The sequence below is a fragment of the Carya illinoinensis genome, chromosome 13 (assembly GCF_018687715.1).
Source record: "Carya illinoinensis cultivar Pawnee chromosome 13, C.illinoinensisPawnee_v1, whole genome shotgun sequence".
Taxonomy (NCBI): Eukaryota; Viridiplantae; Streptophyta; class Magnoliopsida; order Fagales; family Juglandaceae; genus Carya; species Carya illinoinensis.
In genome coordinates this window covers 15,032,162-15,049,280 of record NC_056764.1, presented here as the reverse complement: position 1 = coordinate 15,049,280, position 17,119 = coordinate 15,032,162, and the positions used below count along the sequence as shown (strand labels likewise).

At 34.9% G+C, this 17,119-nt stretch overlaps 1 protein-coding gene across 9 annotated transcripts in view; it reads left to right on the top strand.

The window, feature by feature from the left end:
* Positions 1–765: 765 nt before the first annotated feature.
* LOC122292158 overlaps positions 766–17,119 on the top strand; it is a 33,276-nt gene continuing 16,922 nt past the window's right edge. The window contains exons 1-6 of one of the 9 annotated variants that reach the window (XM_043100390.1): positions 766–1,008; positions 3,561–3,653; positions 4,341–4,699; positions 14,128–14,640; positions 14,792–14,941; positions 15,474–15,560. In XM_043100390.1, the coding sequence (XP_042956324.1) occupies positions 3,640–3,653; positions 4,341–4,699; positions 14,128–14,640; positions 14,792–14,941; positions 15,474–15,560 (1,123 nt within the window). In that variant the 5' untranslated portion in view covers positions 766–1,008; positions 3,561–3,639. The remainder of the gene's footprint in view (positions 1,009–3,560; positions 3,654–4,340; positions 4,700–14,127; positions 14,641–14,791; positions 14,942–15,473; positions 15,561–17,119) is intronic. The other 8 variants (XM_043100385.1, XM_043100382.1, XM_043100384.1 and 5 more) reach the window with 8 other exon arrangements.

Sequence of the window (17,119 nt, the reverse complement as noted above, 5' to 3'; positions counted from 1 at the left end):
CAAAAGATTGAGAATTTCTTAGATAAAGAAATAACCAAACATCCCTTGATTTCTCAGCAAGGAAAGAGACTTTCATTTAATTGGATTTGTTGCATCTCGAACTGAATCATATGAAAATAGGAACTTAACTTTCTTTAATAAAAAAAAAAAAGAAACTTAAAAATTTGCTCAGGAAGGTATTCTCAACTTTTTTTTTTTCGGAGAAGGTATTCTCTATATATCTAATTTTGAAATATTGCTATTAGAATTTTTTATCTTATTATAGAATAATAAAATTATTTTATTAAATTTTAATGAAATACAATATAGATGATAGTACAATATATATTAATATTGATATAATATATAAGTTTTGTTACACATAAGTGTGTTAACATATCACTTATAATAGGATCTATTATAATTTTAAAAAAAAATTAAAAACACTAATAATTTTGTAGTATAGAAGTTTTTCACATCAGTTCTGAATGTAAAAAAATATAAGACTTATAAATAAATTTTCCTAATAATAAACAATCTCAAATACAAAACAAACAATACAAAATTCACATGACCTCCATTACCAATAAATTACGTTTAAATTTTAAAAATGTAAAATCTTAAATTATTTAATTTTTAAACCATGTCTTATAATAAGTATGTTGAAGAAAATTAAATACAAAATAATTAATTAATTAAAGATCCACGTCACCAGCAACATATATCTCATTATAACAGACATTTTGACAGTTGGGAAGTGGTTGCTAAGAAATAAATATATGCAGTCTGAGTAATTAATGAGCAGTGGATAAACGACACGCGCGGGAGGGTGTCTGTCTGATTATGAATTTCGTCCATCAAGTCCGTCCATATATCAGAGAGTGATTTCCTCTTCACAGTGAGATCCATAGAGCGGTTTTGGAAAACGCCGGCAGTTCCATCATTTTCCACTGCCCAGCCGGCGGGATTTGCAGTCAATCAAAGTAGCGGAAATTTTGGAAGACAAACCATCCATCTTTCCCTCGTAACGTAAGTATATTATTATATATTTATATATTATTAAAAATTAATTAATGTCTTTCGTTTTGGCATCAGTTTTCTTAATTCGTCTGCATCAATGTGTTGCAAACTTCATCTTTTAACCAGACACTGTGTATAATTAAGCAACCCGCAATACTTTTCTCGAAATTTTGTACAAACCAAAAATCGGATGAGATTGTTAAAATCTTATACGGACAATGGACTCCAAATATTTATGTATGGTTTTTTTCTTTTTAATTATTTTTTAAATATCATTAACCATTAAAAAAATTAAAATATATTAGTGGAGAGATTTCCATCTTTATATATATATATATATATATATTGTATTTTCTTTGTTATTAATTTTGGATGATGCTGTCTAAGAGTTATATATAATACTCATGAGATGGCCGCTAGCAAGGTTTTCATTTTTAAGTTTCATAGACGATCGATCTTTTTAAAAAAATGTCGAAACGAGGATCTGGTAAATTATTGCTATATATGTAAGGGTGGTGCTACTCTCACCTATGGCCGGAGCTTCCGCTAGTACCATTTCATGGGTTTTTCTTTTCTTTTTTTACATGTGTTTTTTTAGTAATTTTAAATATTTTTTAAAATTTAAATCTATATATTTTTTAAATTCATAATATCATTACAAAATATTTTCACTACAAGAATAAGGTCTTTTTCTAGCAATTTGAAATTTAACAGAAATAAAATTGCTGCAAAAGACCTTTATTTGCAACCATTTTTATTTTGATGCAAAGTTTTTTACATCAAAATTCGAAATTGATCTTTTGCAGCAATTTCCCACTTTTTACAATAGTTGCAGTTTGCTGCAATATTCAAATTAATTTGTTGATGCAATTTTTTACTTGTTGCAACAAAACAGTCACTGCAATAATCGGTACAAACCCAGAAACCCTTTTGTGGCTATTACAATTTAGTCATAAAAACGCTGCGTTTTCTTATACTCCCAATTTTCCCACAATTTTCCCACTTTTTTCCCTCCCCTCATTTTTTCCCCCCCGTACTGCCTTTCTGGGTTCTCGATCTCCCTCAATCTCTACTCTTCACGCCGGCCTCCACGTAGCTGCCACTTCACGCCACCGTCGACCCACCGTCACCGTCCACCTCCACGGTCGCTGGCCAACCCAACCAAACCCCTCTCTCGCGGCTTCTCTCTGTCCCACATATCTCCCTCTCTCTTCACCCCCGAATCATTTCTCTCTCGGGTTCCCAGCTCCACCGCCTCCTCAGCCGCCGCACCACCTCCAGCTACGAAAGGTCCATAGTCCCGATCCAAGCTCTCCGTCTCTCTCCCTGTCGATCTACTCTCCCCCACACGGATCTCGCTCAAGCCGTGCGTACAAGCCCTGCGCTGCCTTCCTCCACGGCGCAGCTCCACCGCCTCCCCTTCAATGCCGCCCAGAAACCCATTTTTGCCCATGAACCCAGAAACCCATTTTTGCCCACAAACCCAGAAACCCATTTTTGCTTAGTCGTTGATAAAGGACAGAGTTTGGGGAACGAAAAAGAACTTGTGGTTGACGGGCTACCGATGTGCAGTAGAACTTACAGCGAAAAAAATTTGTCAGTGGTTTCCAAACCTGATATATTGCAGCGGCATCTTTGCGGTACTGCAACGTTACTAATCGACCCAAAAAATTTGCTGCAGCGATTACAAATGGTACTCGTAACTGCAGTTGCAACGGCTTCCTCTGTTTTTCCCATGAGTATAAAACGATGGAAAATATCTGTTTTCCCAACGATTCACGGCATCTGCTGAATTCCAGCAGTTGCAACGAAACTAAGGCGTCCATTGTGCGACGAACCCAGAATTCTTGGTACAGGCCAGATGCTGCGTTTTATGGGGTGAATTCCGAAGAATTCAAGAGCTGGAACAGGGCATATTCTTTGTAGTGTTTTTAAATCATAAAGTAAAAATTAAATTTAAAAAAATCCCAACAGGCCAGAGCTCACAACGGAACCCCCAGTGGGAAGCATATAGCAGCATTAATGCTATATGTAAATGTGCACGTATGCACTATTTAGTTAAAAGTTTTGCAGATTAATTTTTCGATCGAGGCCGATTAATGTTAACACTACGAATGAATGCCTCACGGTGGTATTTGGACTGTCGTACAACTTTTGGATGCTCATATGTGATTTTAAAAGATAATATAATTAAAGAAAGAGGTTTAGATTTATGTGGTTGGACATCGAGTTTATATTTATAGATCTTTTGATGATGAAATTCATGTGTATATATATATATATATATGATGATGATGATGATTTTATAATATCTCGTGACCCACTTTGTATTTGTCACAACACCAACTTTATGTCTCCTTAGATCTATCATGTCACCCACTTTTGACTTTATTTTTTCCCTTGTCCTAAGTTTGCTACATTTTATCGCAACAATTACCACACAATTTTTTAAGATCGGCTTGATCCAAAAGAAGGCATAAATAACTTTTAGAAGAAAGCTAATTGCGATAAAAGAAAGTCCGTTCGAAGAGCATACTGTAAGTAATTGCTTCGTTTTGCAGCAGATTTTTCGTTTTCATTGATGTGCATGCGGTGAAGTTCAACTTCTACGGTAAGGAGGAATGAGGCTTGTGAAATGTGATGAGAACTGAGAAGTACGTATTAGTTTGCTGGATTAGACTATATGGTTTATCTCAACAGCCATGAACATTTCTGTATCATTTAAATGTTTCATTACATCATAGATTAATAGGTGGAAACCGAACCTTTCTAGACTTATTCTTCCGCAATGCTGAATATTTATACAGTTCTTCCACTTCCCTTCCCCTGTCAAACCATGACAGAAACTGCTCGTGGTGTTCTTGTCCATGATAAGAGCTGCACAATGGTTTTGGGCTTCTATATATTGTGATAAATGCATGCTTGCCTTCCTGTCTTTTCATGGCCAATCTTCCAAATAGGGCTTTTGCTTACTTTTCATAATGAATTCGATAGCCGCAGAGGTTAAACCATGGCATGTAAAGATTTCAAACTTTAGTTGTACCGATGACGAGCCTGTACGTTCTTTGCCCCTAATGAAGATACATACACTTTTTAAGCCACCAAAAAGTAAAGAGAAAGTGTTTGCTGCTATGCTTGACAAACGCTGCCAGCACATTGAGCGAACTTTTATGATCATAATCGAAGTTTTCAAGGTCGGAGTCGGAGTTCAATCTCTGGCCTTCTAGCCAATGTGCTCTAACAGTGTATCTGTAATTGGCTAGAAGATTAGAGAGATTAGACACACTGTATCTGTTATTTTCCAAATTTTCGCCTAACCTACATAATTCATAATTTAACAGATTAGGCATGGCAACAAATGTTCTTCCAAGCACAATTGTTCTTCAAGCTATTAAAGAAGATTATACGGACTGGAGTGATTGCATAAGAAACTATTTGTTGGCTCATGATCTTTGGGATATTATCGATACAACCCCGGAACCACCCAAACCAGAAAATAACGTAGAATATAAGGCATGGAGGAAGAAAAATGCTGCGGCTGTACATGCAATTCTAATATCATGTGGGAGGGAAATACTATCTCAGATCAAGGATGTTACTTTTGCCAAAACTGTTTGGGATACATTGGCTAATATGTATAAAGAACACCGACTACCAGAAGAAGCTAATCGAGTGGCAGGAATTTCATCATCAGCAGCAGGTAAGGCATCTTTTGGTTATGCAGTTTAGACTAGATAAGATGAGATCATTATATTATAATTTTTTAATATTATTGTATTATTATAATTTTTTAATATTATTGTATTATTATAATTTTTTAAAAATTGAATAAAATATTATTATATTATAATTTTTTTAATATTATTTATATTTTAAAATTTAAAAAGTTGAATAATTTATTATATTTTGTGTGAAAGTTTGAAAAAATTATAATAATTATATGAGATAAGATAGTTTGATTTTGTGTCACAAAAATATCTAACTCTTTCGTAATTTTTATTTTTTATTTATTTTTTGTTTGTAAGTGCAAATTCTTTTTCTAGCTGTCAAGCTTCGAGATAATATCGGGATAGCTCTTCATTTAAATTGAAATAAATAGTATCCATTTAATATAAAATAATGGATATTTTAATCATTTTACATCATGTCGATAATTAACTAGTGAATTAAATAATTAAAATACCATGTGTTATATATTAAATGAATATTATCTATTTCGATTGAAGTTAAGGTCTAATTTGTCCATCGTATATATGCATGTGGTACTTAAGTTAACACCACTTCCTAGCTAGGCTACAAAGTCTGACAAAGGGATTATATATATCCCAATACTTATTCAGGGAACCAAATTAGGGTCGTAGAAGCTAGATGTTTGCATAGACTTGCTAATGGACTTGTTTGCGTGGCGAAGAAATTCATTGGTTTAACTTATATCATAAAATCGATTTTATACGAGAGGTTTTTTCATTGTTTATAAACATACCCAAAACTTTCTCTATAGGCAATGTGAGATTTATTTGTCAACATCCTCTCTCATGTGCAGGTAAATATTTTTCCTAATTTTTGTCACTGGATAAGAAGTATGGGTCTCTATTCGTCCTGTGGCAGGATTTGATACCTTGAAGAAATTTATAAGTCTAATTAATCTCATAAACCAGTTTTACAAGAGAGGTTTGCTCTATTTATAAACATGCTCAAAATTTTGTCTACAGATAATGTGAAATTTATTCCTCAATATATGATTAGATCGGATTTGAATATAGATAAGCATGATTTCAACTTAAAGTCAGGTCTATGTCACAATTAAATTAAAATAAAATATTTGTAAATATATAAATTTAGCGTAGCCTATTCGAAACAAAATGCAGGACGCACTTGGGATCCACAAAAAATAATGTTTTATGGTATGCACTTTTTTTATCAAAAAAATTGTGCAAGTTTATTTTCAGAGATAAGATGAAATGAGATGAATTGAGATAAATGTTGAAAATTGAATAAAATATTGTTAGAATATTTTTTTTAATATTATTATTATTTTATGATTTGAAAAAGTTAGATTTTTTTTTTTAATTTTATGTGTGAATTTGGAAAAGTTTTAATGATTAAATTAGATGAGATAAGATGAAATGAGATGTATTGTGAGAACAAACGAGACAAGTATATAGAAAGAGTTAGATTTAATTATTTATATATTTAATACTCTTCCACACATATAGACCAAACTTAATTTTAATAAGTTAACCTAGCTAACACGTGAAATATTTAATTAATTGGGTGAAATATAGGGTTATAGGATTCAAATCCAAGATCTCTATCATGATACCATATGAAATCATCATTTGTTTAAAAAACTTAAGTTGATATAAAGAAATAGATATAATTATTTATATCCTTATCAACCTGCACACCTTAAGAATATATCTAATATTATTCTTAAATTAAATGATGATTCATCGTAGCAAGGACCAGACTGGCAAACCAGAATTAGCATTATTAAATACCACGTCTTGCAAATATATAGTTGTGATTAATATAGTTTTCCCATGCACTATGGAATCATCATGCGTCTTCAAAACTTTCATTCTCTCTTAGTAAAATGAAGTAGTACAATTACAATAATTGATTTGGAATTAATAGTAAAATTGTTGTAAAAGATTGAATTGTAGGTGTATCATTATCCTTTAATTAAATAGAAAAATTTTTATTTCATAATTCTAGCTACTTTCAAATACCAGTAGAAATGTAATTGAATATTTTCTTCTGACAATAATTCAACTGATCGACTGATTTATAGTGGCATAATGAGGATATGCCTTCGTAGGAGAAAAATTATAATTTTTTGGAAAATTTTTAATATGTTTTGTTACATTAAACTTTTAATTTTATTGGATATGTTTTTTATTTTATATTTTTAAATTAATTATATATTATATAATAATAACACAAATGAAGAGTAGATGGCATGGCTTTATAATATTAATTGCTATTCAATAATAATATAGTGATATTATTAGTTGATGATGTGGCTTCAATTATAGAGCAAAGTTTACGTTCTAAAAATTATACCGTGTATATATAGAGATATAGATACAATGGAATTGAAAACCAGCCTATTCATATTTGTTTTCTAGCTCAAGTACTGTAACAGTACTGTTGTTACAGTACAATATTTATTGCCGATGATTATGTACGTACGTAGAACATGATCAAGCTAGCATGTAACAGAATGAGATCGAGCATGTATTCCCTAATGTTCATTTCATTGATCAACATGCTTACATAGTGTCTCTATGCACATTATATAGACCCAGCAATGCAGTATGTAGTACAATAGAATAAAAGATGCAGTACAATCAAAGTTACAACTGAATCATTCTAGAATAAAAAGTAGTAACTCTAGAATCTTTTAATTTTGCTGAGGTGGCTTTTGTTGCTTCTTGTTTCCGTGAGTAGCCTCATTTTGATTTAGGTTAACACGCTCTCTCGAGTCATGTAGGGTGTAAGCACATGGAGACTCGTTTTGAGACTTGAAAATTTATCTAACACCAATGGCTTAGTAAACACATATGCAAGTTGATCTTTGCTACTGCAGAATTGGACTTGTAGAGTTTTGGCAACCACTCTATCTATTACAAAGTGAAAATTTATATCCATGTGCTTTGTGCGAGAGTGATACACAGGATTTGAAGTGAGATATGTAGCCCCTAGAGTGTTACACCACAAAATATGGGGCTTTGAAAGAGAGAAACCAAGCTCTTTTATTAAAGTTTGCAGCTAGATGAGTTCAGTGGTGGTATTGGCTAAGTATTTGTATTCGGCCTCAATGCTGGATCTTGCAACAATATGTTGCTCTCTTGAACTCCATGAAATATGATGATTACCCAGAAAAATACAGAAGCCACTAGTAGACCTTCTGTCGTCTGGATAGCCTGCCCAGTTTGCATCAGAGTATGCATGTAATGTGAAAGAGGATTGGTTTGACAAAAAAAGATCATGATTAATGGTGGACTTTAAGTAACGAATGATTCTTTTATTTGCAGTCCAATGAGTGAGTTTGGGTATAAATTGGCAGACCTTATTTACAACAAAGGATACATCAAGTCTTGTTAATGATAGGTACTGCAAACTCCCAACAGTACTTCTGAATAATGTGACATGTTTGAAGGGTGGAGAATCGAATTTTGACAACTTAGTAGAAGCTGACATGGGTGAGGAGATGAGATTGGTAGCACTCATATTGGTCTTTTTTAACAAATTTGAGATATATTTTCGTTAGCTGACAATTATACCACTTGAAAGATATTCAAGTTCCAATTCAAGAAAATACGACAATATGCTTAAATCTTTTACTGGAAGGCTTGACTAAGGGATGCGATGAGATGATCAACAGCAAGAGATGATGAAGAAGTAATGATCATATCATCAACATACACAAGAACAAACATACAAGCAGAGGTCGTGTGCATAATGAAAAAGGAAGGATCACCCTTTGATGCAGAAAAACCATAGCGAAGCAACCAATAACTGAGCTTCGAGAACCATGCTCCGTAAATGGCTTTGTTTAATTTACAAACAAAATGAGGTTTCGATTGATCAACAAACCCTTGTAATTGTTACATAAAAATTGTTGCAGAAAGCTTACCATGAAGGAAAGCATTCTGGATGTCTATTTGTCTAAGACACCAGCCACAAACAGTTGCAATAGAGAGGACTAACCAAATGGTTGAGGGCTTTACCATAGGGCTAAATGTCTCGGTATAGTCAATACCAATCTGTTGATGAAATCCCTTAGCCACAAGCCTCGCCTTTTGTCGTTCAATAGAGCCATCGGGTTTTAATTTGGTTCGAAACACCCACCTGCAGCCAATTAGGTTAGAAGCAGAGGAAGGAGAAACTAGGGTCCAGGTGTTGGTTTGGACAAGGGCTTGATATTCTCGAGACATGGCTTCTTTCCATACGGGACACTTGGAGGCAGTGGTGAAAGAAGTGGGCTCATCAGGAACCATTGTTATGGAGACATAGCAGTGCCAAGATGGATAGGGGATGGTACCATCGGTGAGTGTACCGGTTCGAGAGGAGTTGGTGAAAGAACGAGTAATTATAGGAGTTCTTGGTGGATTTAAGGCGGTGAGAGGATGAGCAGATGAAGTTTGATCAAGAACAGAGGGGGAATTAGGGATTGCTGGAGAAGAAGACAAAGGAGGAGTTTGGGAAATCGTTGGTGGCGAGGTTGTAGTAGGCATAGGATGGGCTTGAGAGAAGGAAGGATTATGAAGTGGGCTAGGCATGGGCAAAGATGAGTTAATGGGCAGTTGATTCTGTTGAGTGCTGGTAGTGGATGAAGGTTGTGCCAGAGCAAGGTTGGAGGGAATTGGGCCCAGTATAGACTAAGGAAAATGTTGAAGGATGGCAATGGGAAAAATGGGCTAAGAGATAGAGGAGCCAATGTTGGGCTTTTTGCAAGGGAAGTTTGTCTCATTAAAAATGACATCACGAGAAATGTAGAGATGATTTTTGTTTAAGTGAAGACATTTGTACCCTTTGTGAGAGGGACTTTAGACAAGAAATAAACAAGAAGTGGAATGGAAATTTAATTTGTGACAGTTGTAGGGTCGAAGATTGGGCCAACATTTACATCCAAAAGTTTTAAGGAATGTGTAATCGGGTGGTTTATGATAAACCATGAAATAAGGAGAGCGATTATTCAAAATTGGTGTAGGAAGAAGATTGATAAGATAAGTGGCGGTTTCGAAAGCGTTACCCAAAAAGAAAAAGGGAGGAAGGCTTGGGCTAGTAATATAAGCCTGATTTCAACGATGTGCTAGTACTTACGTTCTACAAGACCGTTTTGTTGATGTGTGTGTGTGTGTCGACAAGAGAGATGATAGATGAGATTTTTACAAAGTGAAAAGTTAGAGGAAGAAACTCTCCCCCTACATCAGTTTGGATTGTGATTATTTTACTGTTAAAAAATTGTTTTGCAAATGTAATGCAAGTGGTAAAAACGGAAAGGACATCAGATTTATTTTTGAGAGGATAATACCAAGTAAATCTTGTAAAGTGATTAACTATAGACAGATAATACTTGTAACCATTTCTTGAAATAAAAGGTACTGGGCCCCATACATCGGCCTACAATATTTCTAATGGCTTAACAGTGTTTGTGGAACTTAAAGAGGAAAACAGAAATTGATGGGCCTTAGCCATAGGACACTCAGGACAAACAAAAGGAAATTGACTGGGAGATTTTGACAAACAATGGGTACGCAGAACTTGAGACATAACGGCAAGAGAATGGTGGCCAAGTCTACAATGCCAGCAGTCGATGGAAGCTTTCTCACCAAGATGGACAGTTTGTCCTTCATGTAGAAATGGGTAGCATGAAATTCAAAGAAGCAAGAGTTGTCAGTACAAAATTGTAAGACAGAGACTAGATTTTTCATAATAGAAGGTACATGAAGCAAATTGTGAAGTTTGAAAGAGGAAGAATTAATATAAAAAGAAGAGTCACCGATATTGTGAATTTGAGACCTGTTCCATTTTGAACGCAAATTTTCTCGTGCCCACTGTATGGTTCAGATGAGACATTAATTAAGGTGAGAGAGGTTATGGGTTATGTGGTGATTGTCTGCAGTATCAGGGTACCAAGAGGGATCAGTGATGGCAGATGGGGAGGTATAGTTGGCTGAAAAAGATTTGGGTCGGTCATATTGGTAGGCATGGTCAAAATGAAAATGGCATTGTAATGCAATATGGCCAGGCTTGTTACAAATTTGGCAAGTGGGTCTCGTAGAACTGGGGTTATTTTGATAGGAAGGATCGCAGTTGGGTGAGTTACGTCCTCTCTTTGAGGAATATCTGCCTTGGCCATGACCATTTCTGCCACCTCGATAAAATCCTTTACCTCTGTTGTCTTTGGAGTTATTGGTAGTGAGATTGGCTGATGGCTCAAAGGGAGAGGGTGGTGGGTTACAAGAGTTATGAGATAATCTGTTTTCATGGATAAGAAGGAGGTGGTAAAGTTCTTGGGAGTGAATGGGTTCGGAACGGGTAGTAATAGAGGTGATGAAAGATTCATAGGTTGGTCTAAGTCCATTGAGCAGGTAAGTTATGTATTCTTTGTCGAAGAGGGGTGTTCTAGTGGCTGCAAGTGTGTCCGAAAGCAATTTCACCTTGCTGAGGTAATCAGTAATCGATTGATCTCCTCTAGCCAGGTTGGTGAGCTAAAACCTTATTTGGAACTCCTTTGCCTAAGAGTGAGAGCTATACATGGACTCAAGGGCTGTCCACAGCTCTCGTGAAGTTCTTGCATATATGACATGAGCAACAATAGATTCAGTTATAGACAAAAAAAGAATGCTCAGTATGATTAGTTGGTCGTTTTCTACCATGATAGGAAGTCAGGATTTATTTTGGGGTTGGAATTGCTTTCAGTAGGTAGCAATTTGGGTGGAGGTCTTTGGGTTTCATCAACAAAAGAGAACAGATCTTGTCCTTGAAGATAGGCTATGGGTTGAACTTTCCACAGCATATAATTATCGATATTTAACTTGACAATTACTAAATGAGAGAAAGAAGATGAAAGAGAGGTAGGTGGTGATGAGGAAGAGGGCGTTGCCATGGTGAAGGATTAGAGAGACTGCTAGTCTAGCAGCTCTGATACCATAACAGAATGAGAGCAATGTATTTCCTAAATATTCATTTCATTGATCAACATGCTTACATAGTAAGCCTGTGCAAAAAAAGCCCTGGGCCGATCCGTCCGCATGATCCGAAAATGGTCGACCCGATTTTTGTTGGGTTCATCGGATCAAGTTAAATAACAGATTGACTACACCTATATTCGATCGAAACCGAAGAAATCGAACACTTTTTGAATCAAACTGTTCTCCTCAAAACCCTAGCTTCATCGCCGTTCTCCTGCTATCCAACCTTCTCGTGTCAATCCAAATCTTAGATGTCACTTCCCCTTCTCAAATCTTGAAAGAAGAAAAGCCCCAACATGTGGTTGGCAAATCCAACCTGCTCTTCTGCTATGCTCGACGAGCTCAAGAGCATGTTTTCTACAAAGGGAGGGCTCCTAAAGGAGATTAGAGGAAAATATTCAGTATAAAATCGCCCCAAAACAGCCAAGGTAAAATTTTCTTGTTCTATTTTCCTCTTTTCTACTAATAAAAAAAAAAAAAATTCCTCTATTTTTCCCTATTTATTTGGATTCTCTTTTATCTTCAAGAACAAGTGGGTTATATGAGGTTTGGTTCTTACTGTGATGCTGTCTTGCACCTCGTTCATTTCTTGCTCATTTCCTATTTCTTGTTTCTGTTTCTATTCATTTCTTGCATCTTGTTCTTTCTTCACCATTGCCGTTGATGACATGGGACCAAGGACCAAATGGTCGATACGGGCGAAACAGCAGTGGTTGGACTAGAGGGTGTGGGTCGAGACTCGGTTGATTTGGGAGTGGGTTGACTCGATGCAGCACTGGTTGGATCCGATGAAGAAGACGAGTTTACCATTTTCAGTTTTTTTTTTTTTTTCAATAATAATATCAGGCGGGTCATACGGGTTCGACCCGATTTTGTTTTGGCGGATCGGTTTGGATCGGGTTGTTGGTTTGATATGGATGATTCGGGTTGGGTCGGTCACAAACCCGGCTTAATCAGCTCGGGTTGCAGGCCTATTACATAGTGCCTCTGTGCACATTATATAGACCCAGCAATGTAGTATGCAGTACAATAGGACGAAAGATGCAGTACAATAAAAGTTGTTACAACTGTATCATTCTAGAATAAAAAGTAGTGACTCTGGAATCTTCTAATTTTGCTGAGGTGGCTTTTGCTGCTTCTTGTTTCTGTGAGTAACCTCATCTTGGTTTAGGTTAATAGCATGCACGTAACTAGTTAGGGGGTAAATGAAAGTAAGCAATTAATGGATAGTCAAGCCTTGTTCATTAATTAATTTACATTTGAAAAAAAATTAGGCTTAAGCGTATTATAGAGTAGCATTTTATGTACTTCATGATCAACAACTCATTTATTATTCGAGTGATTTGTGCTTGTTCACGAGCTCGATCCTTATCTTAACAAAACAGGTGATTTATATTATATTTATAACTTTATCTACAGATCTTAGCAAACAAATTTTAAGGTTTTTTAGATGTGTGCCTATATAACTGAGAAGATAAACATTCCCTCAAGGTTTTGCTGGGACTTTAGTAACTCCAAGTGGGACAGGTAAACATATAAAGTGGATCATACAATATTTATTGTTTCATACGAGCAACAATATATGATGTATAGTCTATTTTATATATTTCTCTCTCTCCTGCTTAATAAGTTATTCAAGTTTGGGCAAATTTTAGAAGAATTTTTTTCCTAGTTTAAATTTATATATATATATATATATATACACACACACATATTAATAATTATACTCATAAGAGTTTACATAATATATATACGAGGGATCTTACTCATCATACCATACTACATATTTTACATATTTTAATATTATCTTTTATTTTGTTTTATTCTTGTTAAACTAATTGAATTGTTCTATTTATCATCTATACATCACATATTTGTTATAGGAAAAATGAAAAAAATAAAAAATAAGATAGGTATGGCATGTTGTGTATGGGAATGATAAGTAGAATTATTCTATACATAATATTAGAAACCTGTTTTCCTCTATTTTTTATAACTACTTAAGATTTCATAATTATGAAGTTAGAGATAATATTATAAAAATTGTAAATATAAAATGATTTGAGTTCTATACGAGTACTTGAACCTAGTTTTATATATATGTATTGTGTTATTTAGTAATCAATTATAGTTTTGTATTAATGAGTTATTTAATAAACAAATTGAGTTAAACTCAAATTTATCCACGCTGATCTTGAACTACTTGTTGAGAATTAATCTTGTCTATTAACAGCCTTACTATTGAAACCGTTAACTGATTACAAGGCATGCATCTTGTCCGTCCTATTTGAATATGAATCCTCAAAATTTAAGATCAACATAGAAGATGATCACTGATCTGTACTTGGCATGTAGATATCAGAATGGTAATTTTGTCCCTAGTTTATTTCATTCGTAAGAACAATTAAGAAAAACATGGCAGGGAGTTTCCAGAGGCGCAAAATCCAGAACCCTGGCTTTACCGAGTATGCGATCTTGTACGAGGCTGTGCGAGAGGGTCAATGGGACGATGCACGTGATTTCATTCTAAAGCGTGGCGGCAATTCCCTGACCGCAAAAATCACACCATTGGGCCAGACGGCTCTTCACGTTGCTGTTGTTTTTCAACAGGTCGATATAGTGGAGAGGTTGGTGGAGATGATGTCGCCAGAAGACTTGGAAATACAAGATGATGAAGGTCTGACAGCTCTGGCTCAGACAGCAATTCGAGGTTCCCTGCGGATGGCCAGATGCATGATAGATGGGAACCCAAATCGTTTGATTACCATCGGAAATAATTGGGGATTAAATATTCCAGTAGTTCTGGCTCTTCGCTTTGAGAGAAGACAATTGGCTCACTTTCTCTATCATCACACTCCGTTGGAAGCGTTACTGCCCGAGGAAGGCTCCAATGGTGCTACAGTTGTAACCAAAGCTATAAATACTGGAAATTTTGGTAAGAAGTCATCGCCTAACCATTCAAACTAGCCGTTAATAATTCCTGTTATTTGATTCGTTCGCAATATATTATATATATATATATATATATAATTCTTCCTTTTCGGGGGCATTGTATTTTGTTTGCTTGTATATGGTGCAACACAAAGATATCGCTTTGGATTTAATTCGGAAATGTCCAAGTTTGTCAACTTCTCTAGACGCAGACAACATCTCCCCCATGTCCCTTTTGGCTGGTATGAGTTACGTATTCCCGAGTGGTAATCGGCAACCGTTTTGGACACGATGCATCTACTCCTGTAAGTACCACTTATGCATAAATTGCATTTAGCATCATCCAATATTAATGGATTGCCACACAAAAGAGTCACTTAGCTTGACACCACACATCTGACTTTTACTTTTCTTTTATTAATTATAGGCCAGCTAGCTTGTAGCTAGATAATACGGTTTTAACTTTTAACAACTTTAATTAACGAATCCCTTTGTTATTTATATTTCACCGGTTGGAGATTATAAATCCCTCAAACACGTAAGAGTCATCCCAAATTCTTCGTTTTTTTATTTATTTATTTTTTGTTACAAGTATTAATTAATCCCTCAGCTAGATAAGAATGTTAAGTTAAATTGGATGATATAACCTCATTTAACAGAGTATATAATATAAATAATCTCTATATATTATCACTCGATCTAGTATTTATACAGCCATAGATTATTCTTGTAAACTTATATATGCTTCAAAATCATGATCACAGCTTGCATGTCACTCGATAGTTATTGGCTTTTTATTTTTTATTTTTTATTTTTTATTGTTGGGGGGCGGAGCAGGTATTCACATTGATAAGTCGACTGTGAGCATTGATTATGAAGCCAGTCCGAACATTGAAAACGATGGAGAAGAAACTAGCGGACCAAGTACGTTGTTGCCTAAACTTTCTTCTCCTAATGTACAGTACTGTTTGGACTTTGGCGGGTAATTAACAAAGTGAACCATATATATCAATTTAGGGCGATGTGTGTCCTAAAATCAAAACAAGGGAGGCATGATGAATCCATTTTGCACCAACAAAAAAGTAATGGAAGCCGATTTTTCATTTTGCAGATTAAATACGACATAGTTTGACATGAAGAAAAAAAATTATTATTATTATTATTTTAACGAAAGTCTTCAAAATAAACTTTCTACCCACCATGAATTGTTGTTCATGCGTATATAGGTCTAGCTTGATCGAGTTAATAGATATAGTGCAATTATTTTTAATATTACAGCACTAAAAAGTTTTTGTTTAATTCATTGCCATTTTATATTTTAGGATTTCATCTCTTCCTATATGGTTATATAATTATGAATATTTATATATTCATTTACTTTAAATATTTTTTTATCTTGATATTTGACAATAATTTTTGGGAATTTGGTTCTCCCAAATTCACCCCACACGATCTACTATTTGTAGGAATAACAAGAAAAATAGAGAAATAATAACAATACAAGATTTTACATGGAAACTCATAAATCGGAAAAAAAGTACTAGACCCAGAGAAGAAAATCTACTATAAAAAATTTATTATAATCACATAATTTCTCTCCTCACCTCAAACACACCCACAAAACTTTCCCATCTTCAAAACTTTAACTCATACCTCTTCCCAGTTTACAAAAATGAACAACAGATGAATTTAACTAAAGTAAAAAATTAGTAGTTAAGCATTTAACTAATGCACTTGACCAATGAAGATTAGCCTCCTTTTATAGGCCTTGAGGCCTTACTCTTCCTTCACTCTCAACCCATGTGGGACAAAAAGAAGTAAACCCCAATAATCTCCACCTTGCGACTTTGGCTGATCTTACAGCCACACTCCACTTTAATGAAGATCTTCATAACTTCCGCTATCATGCTCCATCATAAAAAGCATACCCACTCAGAATAAACAAATTCCAAGCATTTCACTTCAGTTCATATCGAAAACAACCTTGCTAAAAATCATAGTATAACTTCAACTTTTGGCTTACCTAGAAATTCAGTAGTCATCAATATGAATTTCCACCACACACCCTGCATTAATGACAAACCAATGCCTGTCTGCAAACTTGTGGACCCACTAACATTAACACATATTCTATCATGACAACTTTGAGAATTAGCAGTATGCCATAAGGATATACATGTCTATTTTTTCATGGAGAGAGACACAACGTTAGCATTAATACCAGTATCTCTATTTAGTTATGACTTGGAGCCACTTACCGAATCTACTCATGCTATTAGCCATTTCCCAAGTCAAGTATCACTGCTGACTTTAGGGGTTGGTTTGGCGTTGGTGTGCCCTTCAACGCCTTATGTATATTGCCACAAGCCAAAATTGATTCTCCCATCAAATTTCTTCATTTCAAATCTAATAGGATTTGAAGTCCTACTTCCTGACATTTTCTTGATGAATTTTACCGTAGAAATGAATAATACCTTACTAAT